Below are 11425 nucleotides of genomic sequence, written 5' to 3' on the forward strand. Positions count from 1 at the left end.
TAATTCATCTTTTATTCAATGATCTTGCAATCACAACGCGACACGAAGCTGCTATAAAATTCATTAATTTCATAACTAATTCTTTTTCTTGATCACTTGAACATGATTGTTATAACATGACTGTGCGCAACTTCTCAGCCACGAGATAGACATATAATCGTCATCACGGGGTGCCATCTTCGAATTTAAGTTTGGAGGTCAGCATAAGGACTAATTTATTTATTTTAACTTAATTATCAAACGTTTGAACAATTCCTATGGGAATCGCGTAGGTACTTTCGGAATAAAAAGTACACTAGGTATATGATATGTTAATCCGAAGTATCAGCTACTTCAATACCAAATTTCATAAAAATTGACCCAGCCGTTTGAGCGCGAATAAGAAATAAACAAACATACAAATTTTCGCCTATACACCTAATGTTAGTGGGATGTGTAACTATAAGTATAGCGAATACAATTATGACATGATTACGTACCTACGTATTGTACATAGGTATATAGCTTTATATAATTGTGTTTCACATCGATATATATATTATAATCAGCACTCGGATCACAATCATAACCTGTTTTGATATACCTTTTGACTATGTACATTATGTACTTTTATATATTATTAGAAAGAAAAAAAACATTGTAAGAAACAATAATGGTAAGCCGATCTGGCATGATAGGGACCAACACTGTTCAAATGAGTTTCTTTCGGCATTTCTTCTCAGCAGTGGTCGTTCCGAAATGCCAGTAGTTTGTAGCTTGTGAGAAATAACTATAAGTATAAAGATTGACGAGAAAAAGTGCATGTGAAGGTCTAATTTCTGAATAAATGATTTGAATTTGAATTTTGAATATTTTTTTTTGTTAATTTTCAATAATTTTAGCTTATTGGGAAAGACACCATGATGTACGGGTTAATTGACCGTGCTTACTCGGTAAGAAATAATAATAAACATATTAACGCGAAATAGGTAAACATCGCACGCGCATTGCAGCTGTGCTAATGTTTAAATTAGGTATTTCGTAGTTTCAAGGAATGAAAGACAAAGGATACGTGCAAATGATAAACAAGGTTCTGTGACAAGCATTTTAAGGCTACCATAGCCAAAAATTTAGTTTAAGTAGTGTTTTTTTTATCTGATGTCAATAATTGATGTAGGTAAATAATAGGTATCATCTTGAATTGAATAAGTACCTAAAGAAATTTGAATTTGAAATGGCTGAAATAGAATCCTCAGAGGAGTATCATCACTTTGTTATTCGTCTGTCAAGACTCTTTTTCTCAATAATGCAAAGCGGTTACAAATTATAACTGACAGGCCCACCGTTTGTTCGTTTGAAGTAATTTTATTGCATAAGAAAAAAGCCACAAGATAAAAAAAAACTAGCAACGACAGACTTTATACAAGGAAGGATCTTTTCCGCAATCAACCGGCAGCAATTGTATTATATACTTGAGGCTTCAATAATATACACTTTATATAAATCTGTGATACCAATACTATACTGTGCCTAAACAGATTCATATGCGCCTGACATTTTTTGCCGAGCAATGTTGAAAACAAATGTCAAATACGCGATTAGATCTATGCGAGTAGGAGCCTGGAACAAGTACTTAGCGATTGTATCCATCTTCTGCTCAATTTTAAAAGTTTCAACAATGTATGTAATAACTCCTCAAATGTCGGTTTTTATTTCGTTTGTATACAGGTATTTTGTACAACCAATCACTGCAGCCTTTGGATTCCTGCAACACCAGGGGTGTCACCGTTACGCGATTTTCCAATCCTGAATAAATCTTTTCGCGACATTTTTCAAGACCTCTAGGAAAAACCATTTATATTACCGCCAAAATAAATACACAGTATTCCATCGAAAAGAGTCTAGAATCCGCCCACGACCCATAACAAAATCCACATATTATTTCCTTATCAGATACGCCCACTATCACATATCAGAAAATAGATATGATAACACTGTATTCGTGATTCATTTCGACAAAGCAACGCTATTGTGAAAACTGTGCAAGTTTCTACCAATATAAATATGTTATTTTTAATCAATTGGTGTTTTTTTAAAGATTTTCTTTGTGTAGTGGAAAGTTGAAAATTCGGTAAAAGTGATTTGGGTAGATTTTTCAAGTGTTATAGTTATTAATATAGGTATACCTACTTAGTTGTTAGTGAGAGTGTTTTTATACAAAATAGGAAAAATATGAAATTAGGTACATGTTTCAAAAAGGGGTTTTGGTAAAGGTGGTGTCACTTTTAATTAATTTCGCGGTCGACTTTTGTTATTTTGAAACAATGTATCAAGTGGAACGAGCTTTACAGCAAAATAACTGATTTCTATCTAAGATATTTTATTATTAACAAAAAATAAAAACATCAATTATGTAAATATCATAATGTCAGCTCCGATTATTTTTTCCTTTATTATATAGAGTATTACAAAATATAAAGAAATCTTATCTTATATATTTGTACCTACACCCTGCACTAGGTACTCGGAGACTTTAATAAACCTTAAAAATCGTATTAAAATCAATTTTTTCGTCTTCGACTGTATGATTGGCTAACACTGATGTCAGGAATATTCAAGTCGCCTAGAGGCATCTGGCATGACTTTTACGACCATCTACCGATGGTGGTACCGTGGTTTCCTCACGATGTTTTCCTTCACCGGAAGACAAGTTTAAGAAAATGAATACCTATGCATGATTCAGATTGGTATACAAACTCATGTACTTCCATCACAAACAGTTATTTATACATGTACACCGAGTCGGGTATGTTAGTATTATGTACAGATATTGATAAAAAAATTTAATAGATGACACGTTTTATGATAGATTTAGCTGTAGTAATTTTATTGTTATCTATTTTTTATCTTTCAAATCAAAAAGCAATTCTGTACTGCGCAATCTGTGGGCGCGATCAAACGAGTATCTATTGGTAGTTATAGTGTGTGATAGACGGTTTTCATTATTAATTAGATTAAATTAATTAATTTTAAAACGGTTTCTAAATATTAATTAAAATATAACTATGATCAGGGTAAAATACTGAGAAATTTTGACTTAGTTTTTATGGTCCGCTAGAGTACCTATCAGGTAGGTCAGGAGTAAACAACTGTCTCTCATCTGAACGTTTCCCGGTTGCTTCCTCAGTCGTTGAACGTCGAAGCCCGAATCAACTATATAACTGAATTTAAGTAATTATATTATGATTAAAAATAATATTTACATACTAGGTGATGGTAGATGATTTATTTATTTACGTAGGTACACAATTTTATAGAATGGATAATAAGAAAGTGTTATTTTGTGTTACATCAAGTGGTCTAATAAAGTGTTAAAAAATGAGTGTGTTAAAAAAGAATGGAAGTTTGGACTCTAGGGGCGGGGTGCGGGACAGCCCTTGCTATTTCTGCAATGAGATGTTTGAAATGGGGAAGCTACAGGTATGACTAAATGTATTAATATCTACTTATTATAAAACAAAGTCCTTTGCCGCGTCTCTCTGTCTGTTCAAAGTACTGCACGGATTTCCATGCGGTTTTCACCAATACATAGTTTGATTCGTAAGGAAGGTTTAAGTTTTTTATGTTTTTTTTTCATGTATTTATTATTTTACGCGAGCGAGACTGCTAGTTTAAGATACGGAGCTGCAAGGTGCTGCAACGTAGTAATGGGGCGTAGCTCTTAGTAAAATATAAATTCATGACCACACTAGACTAGACACATAATTTTATTAGAAAGTATTATACTTAGTTTTCGAAATCGGTGGCAATCAAAATCCGTTTAATCGAGTATACTAATTTTTATCGAATGGCAAAATCAAAAAGTTTGCTATCAGAAAAAAGTATCTTCAGTACAAAATAACATAACTCACATCGATATTTTCATGGAAATCAGCAGATAAATTGCTATCTTCCGCAAAACGCTTATCAGAATGTGTGGGATTTAGTTTGGTACAGCCGACAGCACGTCACCGTTATCCAATCTTTGCAAATTCGCCACAATTACCACGTCATAAAGTCTGTGCGGGGTAACTTGATATGCAGGTGGCTGTAAATATTTATACAATTACCTCATATACTCATAGATTTAAAAGGATCATAATTATGACAGAGTACTACGTGCTTGGGTCACGCAAATAACGGTCAAGCTCGAGTTGTGTCATCACAAAATATATTTTTGTAACGTTTTTTTATCGATTCTGGGAATCGAACATTGCAAGTTAATAATCATTTCTGTGTTTCCAACGTCGTCCATGCTGTGTGCAGAGTGCGACTTTGCTGTATACATTCCTCTATCGAGTCATTTCGCTTTTTTTTACCACAACGTAACGACTCCCACACCGCAACAAACAGACAGACGATCGCGTGTATAATATTCAGTATAGAAATATTGATCATGTTCGTTTCTTCGATTGCAGAATCACCTGAAAGAATGCGGAAGCATCTTGGAGCAATGTCCTTTGAGGTGCGGGGCGTGGATACAAAGGAAACACAGAGACACGCACGTCAAGGAGTGTCCAAAACTGGAGAAGGTACTGGCATTTTCATTTTCTTCTTCTTGCTCCTTATCAAATCATAACCTGTTTTGATATACTTTTTGACTATGTACATTATGTAGGTACTTTGATATATTATTACAAAAAAAATCGTAAAAAACAATAATAGTAAGCCCTTCTAGTATGATAGGGACCAACACTGTTCAAATGTGTTTCTTCCGGCATTTCTTCGCAGCAGTGGTGGTTCCGAAATGCCAGTAGTTCGTGGCTTGTGAGAAATAACTGTTTAATATAAAAAAAATACGTGAAAAAGTGCCTGTGAAGGTCTAATTTCTGAATAAATGATTTTAATTTGAATCATTATCTATATATTAAACAAATCCAAATACTTTTATGACTACCTACCGCGGCTAATCGCGTGTAGGTAATCACATTACACATTAGTGTACTTTAACTATCAACCACTGGTTTCTTCATGATGTGTTCCTTCACCAAAAGCAATTGGTAGTTTCTAAATAGTAGTTTATAGAGATCACCATTGTACTGGCACATGAGGCAAACTGGTAGTTCATGTGGCACGAGTAGAATTCGAACCCGGGACCTTTCTATTACAGGCGGCTCTTGACCGCTACCGCTTCAGAAAATGGTGAAAAAGGCCCTTATATAGTTAAGCTGTCTTCCAGAGTCGCAAGTCTTCTACCTATACCAAGACGTGGAGTCCCGAGCCACACACGTGGCTGCCACAAGCCACGCCGCACATGGACGACAGGATCGCCAGGATCGAGAAAGAAGTGGATGCGATCAAGTAAGTATTCATATCCATATCAAGTATTCATATCAACTGTCTGTGTTTGTCGTCTTGCATAATGGAGACCTAAACGAAGCCTATGTTACTGTTGCCTAAGGTCCTCAGTAGTCACTGTGCCACCGAGGTCGTCAATATATAATAATAATAATAGCATAGAAGTCTCTTTTTCACCTTAACGAGTTCCTTAGTTTTCAGTTTTATGTAAATTAACGTCAATGTATGTCATCCATAAGTTGAATAAAATTAAAAATTTACAGAATAGCACTCGCCGAAGAATCCAGCCAAAGGGATCTCCAGCAAACAGACCTGGAAAATCTCCGCGCAAAGTTGGCACGTATAGAAGAAAATAGCCAACACTTTCTGTCTACGCTGGCTTCAACGAGAGCAACCGTGGATGAGGAGCAAGAATTGACGAGCAATTGGGCAGCTCAAATTAGGCATGATTTGGCTAATGTCCAGATAACTCTGCAGGTAAATGATAAATAATGGTGGAGATATGAACTCATGTGACACGAGTAGGATTTTAACACGGGACCTTTCGGTTCATAAGCGGGTATTTGAACCACTGAACAACTAAAGCTCTTTAGCTAATAATATACAGTACAATCCTCTCGTTCCACCTCGCTCCTCTATTTTTTATATACAGGCAAACAGACATGCGGTCCACATGAGAAGAAGGGGTCACTGCAGCAATGAAGGCAGTAGGTATATGCACGCTAGACCTAAACGAATATATTTTTAATTACAGGATTTACAAAACGAGCAACTAAACACAGCAATGAGGTTGGAGAGTGCCACCAACCAGCTGGTGAATGAACAGCACGAGAGAGAACTGCTCGAGCAGGCGCTTACACACCAGGATAGCAGGATTAGAGCTGTCAATAAACTTGGTAAGGTTTCGTTATAGGCGGCCACAAAGAAGTTGGTTTTTGACGAGAAATATGTGCTGTGGTGCTGTCCCATCAATGACTCTTCTACTGTAGTCGCCTAACTGTCCTATTTTCTGTACCATGGAGGACATCTATCTCTAGTACGGAATAAAACATACTGCTCTTATATTATATAATTAGCCTTACTAATGTTGTGAAAAGAAGAATATATTTGATGTACATTCTCTGTGCCGAATGACACGAAACTTCTAGGATTATTAAACTTCCAACACATGAAAGAATGCAGTTCATGTGTGAAACATATGTTCCTACACATGTTTACAATGACCTCACCAAGAATGGTAGTAATTTGTCCAAAATATATATCTTATTTAAGTATTTTTTTAATTTCTATATTCTTCTTTTCAGAGGACGTGATAAACTACATAAGGCAGACAGTAGAAGAGGAACGGGAGAGGAACGCAGAAAGCCGGGCGGTGTTGGAAGCAGAGCTCACGGAAGCGAGGAGGTCGTCGCAGCAGCTGACGCAGCTGGCGATGGTCAGAGAGCAGCTGCAGACGACGGAGCCTGAGAGACCGGTATGATAACTATAATCGATAAATATCTGCAGATGAACCCATCTTACTTATTAGATTAAAAAGACAATAAGGTATCTGTCCCATGTTGGTTTCGAAACACAAACATAGAAACGGACTCAACATATCCACACACGAGGTTGAGCAGAAGACACCATAACAGGCAATTTTTAAATAAATTTGTCGACATTGTATTTAATTTTAATTGACAGATTGACTATTGTAGACATAGTTATTTTGTCTTTCTTAATGTATTTACTTTTATCACGACATTTGCATGCCACCGTTGGTAACTTAATAAAATTCTTACGTCATTTACTGTGCCATATTAATGATAATATTCTAACAAAACTGTTACAGGCTCTCGACCGCCTAGCAATCCTGGAAGTAGCCACGGCAGACGCCCGCGCAGAAGCGCAGGAGCATTCCGCCAAGATGGACATCATCATCCGCGACATGAGGGCACTTACTAAATCCTACAACAAACTGAGGAGTGAACTGGCCGACTTCCAGTCTAGGGTCAGCTTTGAGAGGTTCGAGGCTGGGAGTGATAACGGTAAGATATCCGCGTCGATTTTCCCTATACTATAATTTAGAGATCTTATATTTAGGCAAGGCATTTTTTGAGCTTACGTGTAACACCATAGACCTAATCTTGGCTTTCCATCAGGTTAGATTGAGGTCCAACACATTCCAATTACTAATAACTAGCTTTTGCCAGCGGCTTTGCCTGCGTTTGTTTAGTGCGTGCGTTCATAACTTATTATTGTCAATATGTGATTATAAGCAACGTATCACAATGAAACCTTTACCAGATTTTAAGTGAGACTATCCGCTAACAACTGTGGAGCTCGATCGACATGTTTGTTCATATAAGATTTGTTCATCCGAGATGAACCATTGCAAATGTGGCCTAGCCGCCAATGTTAATATAACCCTGCGTGACCCACTGCAGCGTATAGGCTTTCTTTCTGTTGTGGGCCATCCTTATCCAGTTATTGCCATCAAATTCCTTTTAGCATGCCAACCATTCACGACTTACTTAACAAAATGTAATTTAATAAATTGATTGCAGGACATTTCCTCTGGAGGATAGACAGGTTCACATCTAGAATGAAGGAAGCGAAAGAGAAAGACACAGTTCTCACCAGCCCGTACTTCAGGACCGATAAATATGGATACACAATGAAGGTAATTGATATCAACAGCTTTTAAATTTATTCTTTAATAATGATGTAAATTCGTTCTCCTAATTTTTAATATATATATAAGACCTATATTTGTTAATTGATGTCCTTGGAGAAAAGGCTGCGGTGAAGTTTGTTGCGCCGCTTCTTCTTCACTTGCGCTTTGGAAGCCGGCAGTAGACTTAGTTTAAGTAATTTTTTTGACGTCAATAAGTGATGTATATCATCCTAAATTGAATAAAGAATTTTGAATTTGAATTTCTTTGAACTTCCAGTATGCAATAATTTGTGGTTCTTCTTATCGAATACGAGTATGTTATAGGTACTGGTGTCAGATTTTACTTATGTCGTAGGGATCCAATAAATAGGTTAGTCGGCTGGGGTTATCCTATCCAATTTCCCTGAATTTCAGGCTGAACTGAACCTTAATGGCATCGGGCGCTGGAAGGGGCGACACGTGACGTGCACTGTGCGGCTGGTCGGCGGGCCGCACGACTCTCTGCTGGAGTGGCCGTGCGACCTGACCATCACCATAGCTGTGAGGGACCAGCCTACTAATAGGAATCAGGTGAGTCACTAGCTTATACGGTTGTTCCGAAACCGAAATGCCACTAGTTTATAACCTTTTGAGAAATACTATAGTACCTATAAACTAAAATTCGACGGAAAAAAGTGCCTGTGAAGGTCTACTTTCTGAATAAATACTATGACTTTTACGTTGAGGTCCAAAATCTCCCTTGCATTATAATGTTCATTTATCATAATTTCTTCGTTTTCTTCCGTGCCTTCTCCCTTTATTTGGGGCGGCCCTCCGCGTACGCCGATGCCAGGACGGTCCGTCTTGAGATTTCTGAGTGTCCAGTCGAGTCCGTGCCAAATCTTCAGGTCACATGCGGTCCCTTTCTCAAAATGTCGCTTTTACAAAATGTCACTTTCCCAAAAAGGAGGCTTTTCCAAATATCCCTTCATCATTTTCGGCGCCACAACTTCGGATGTAACCGGGAACACGCAAGGATAAGAGAGAGAATAAACAAAGAAAAACAAATGCACCACGGAACGATCGGCTCGTCTGTGATTATATTGTTGAGTCTGCACCCTTTTTTCCATCTAAGTACATCATACATCTACGATAATAAAATTACAACAGACTCAACAATATAATCACAGGCGAGCCGATATCACTACAACGCATCGTCTTACATTTTTTTAGTTAACCATACAATGTATTGTGTTTAGCTAGACATGTACAAAATGGTGGTGAATAAAGTTTATTATCTATCTAAATAATCTCTGCATTCCACAGGCAATGGACATAGTGAAAACCCTGCAAGTCCGTCGGAAGACCTCGCCCAGTTTGGACTACGACACCGAAGACGAGAAAACCAAATCCACCGAGGCTTTAGACAAGTCAGTGGTCCAACTCAAACGGCAGTACGTGTTCTTCCCACATACAAGTCTGGACAAGTTGGATTATGTGAAGAATGACGTCATGTTCCTAGAATTCACTGTACTGCAATAAATTGTTGCCAAATTGTAGCCATAACCTTAAAATTCTTAAGTAATTTTAAGGTTATGGCTGATTTATGCCATTGACGAGCGACCATAGCCCATGACATGATCAGGCTTTAGTAGACCGTCGGAATGGAGATAAATAAATGGACAACACTCAACGGCCCACACTAAGACCTTGTATCGCAACGGCTTGTATCGCAGCGAGACTCTGATAGACACAAACACAGAAACGTGCACAAATTGTGCCCGTGTGTTGTGTTCTGGGTGTGATGTGCTGCACAACATATCAAGAAGAAGAGTAAGAAAAAAATATGATTACTCGACAAAAAAAATCTTCAACTCACTATCCGACATAAAATTAACAATTCAGTATAAAAATTTTGTCGAAAAGGCGACCAATGATGCACTACCTTTTTTCAAGTTCAAAAACGGTACTTAAATGAGTACAGTTGTCCACTTAAGAGATTATTTTTTTAGTTTTATAAAATTAAAGCGGTGGCGGTGTGCCTAATGGTTAAGACGCCCGCCTGTGAACCGAAAGGTCACAGGTTCGAATCCTACTCGTGCCATAGGACTTTGTATACCAATCTGGCTCTTACTTAATAGTTTTCATCGACCAATCTGCTTCCGGCGAAGGAAAACGTGAAGCATCTTGCACTTTGGTTGATTATCGACTTGTGTGTGAAATGGAGTAGGCAACGGCAAACCACACCAATAATAATGCCAAGAAAGTCGTTATGTGTGTTTCATTCAACGTCAACCACTATCCTCGGGCTTGAGGAATACAAGACTAGTTATAAAGAGAAAGAATTGATAAAAATGTGACGATAGCACTAGTGTGCGTGTTGGTTTTTAAACGTATTTTAACATTCCACCGGATACTATAAAAATATACCTATATTTTAATTTGTATTTAATATAAAAAAAATATACCTATATTTTAATTTGTATTTAATATAACCTATATTTAATTTATATTAAATTAATAATAAATTAAATGCACAGTGTATTATAAGTTTCATTTACTAAATATATTAATAGACCTGTCACAAATGTCACGGCGCGGCATAGATCAACAAAAAGAAAAAAAAACCAGTGCGCTGGTGTCGCCTGGGGCTGGGGTTACATTAGCAGTTTTCACCGTTGTGTAGAGAATTTATTTCCTAAAGTATATACGTAAGTATATAAGTAAGTAAATACCATCCCCCTGTATATATTAGCAGAAAGATTTTGAATAGTATAGGTTTTTAAAGTTCAATCCCCGGGGGGCGTCTCTTCGAAAGTGAGGGTTTTCGACTAATAGGAAGTATTGCTGCACTTTCACTGATTCACTTAGTGCTTCCCTTTTAAATTAAGAGTTCCTTTCCCTTTAGTTATAGAAATAAGAAAGCTTCTTTTTAAGTGCTCATTGTTACAAGTATCGGTTAAATTTTCATGGGTACCTACCCACAGCGGCGTTGCTGGTAACGAAAAAGCTGATCAGTTAGCTAGAGAAGCGGTAGCCTGTGGCGATATTTTCCCTTATAAAAATTTCTGTCATGATTTGGTCAATCTTACTGAAAATCTCCTTCGAAATATGTGGTATAATCTGTGGCGAGAAAGCTCAAAATTCAAAGGCAATCGTTACGCCCAAATACAACCAAATATCCCTGTTAAACCTTGGTTCTTCAAGCAAACCTTAGATAAAAAATCCACTAGTTCTCTTATTCAAAAGAGGATTGGACAAAACAGTTCACCTAAACACTTATGTAGAATAAAGGTTCTGAGTAGTGAAGATTGCCTTGTGGCACAGGTGTTGGCGACCTGGATCACATATTCTTTGCCTGTCTCCTGCACGATCGATCCCAGTTTGAGAATTGTTTACAGAAAGGAAATATTCAACTCCCAACTAACATTATTTCTCTTCTCTCTTTAAATAGTTCAATAATTAACAAAATAA

At 37.2% G+C, this 11425-nt stretch overlaps 1 protein-coding gene across 8 annotated transcripts; it reads left to right on the top strand.

Annotated features, from left to right (window-relative positions):
- The first annotated feature begins 1981 nt into the window (after nt 1-1981).
- Nucleotides 1982-10493, top strand: Traf-like (TNF-receptor-associated factor-like). Of its 8 annotated transcripts, none has more exons than XM_053760546.1 (11): nt 1982-2125; nt 3281-3459; nt 4437-4550; nt 5198-5319; nt 5580-5793; nt 6071-6212; nt 6621-6790; nt 7148-7343; nt 7863-7978; nt 8387-8542; nt 9278-10493. In XM_053760546.1, the coding sequence occupies exons 2-11, from the start codon at nt 3358-3360 to the stop codon at nt 9491-9493; spliced, it is 1548 nt and encodes a 515-aa protein (XP_053616521.1). In that variant the 5' UTR covers nt 1982-2125; nt 3281-3357; the 3' UTR covers nt 9494-10493. The 8 variants fall into 8 exon arrangements, with proteins under 8 accessions (XP_053616521.1, XP_053616520.1, XP_053616524.1 ...); XM_053760545.2 differs by having other exon boundaries at nt 1983-2110; XM_053760549.1 differs by having other exon boundaries at nt 1984-2125; nt 3250-3459.
- Nucleotides 10494-11425: the final 932 nt, after the last annotated feature.

Source organism: Plodia interpunctella, chromosome 20 (genome assembly GCF_027563975.2).
Source record: "Plodia interpunctella isolate USDA-ARS_2022_Savannah chromosome 20, ilPloInte3.2, whole genome shotgun sequence".
Classification (NCBI taxonomy): Eukaryota; Metazoa; Arthropoda; class Insecta; order Lepidoptera; family Pyralidae; genus Plodia; species Plodia interpunctella.

What these genes read in the sequence shown, in the direction of transcription:
- Traf-like (XM_053760546.1), top strand. Translation starts at nt 3,358, where the DNA reads ATGAGTGTGTTAAAAAAGAATGGAAGTTTGGACTCTAGGGGCGGGGTG. An exon ending in TAGAGCTGTCAATAAACTTG is followed by an intron (nt 6,213 to 6,620) that starts GTAAGGTTTCGT and finishes TCTTCTTTTCAG; the next exon opens with AGGACGTGATAAACTACATA. An exon ending in AATATGGATACACAATGAAG is followed by an intron (nt 7,979 to 8,386) that starts GTAATTGATATC and finishes CCTGAATTTCAG; the next exon opens with GCTGAACTGAACCTTAATGG.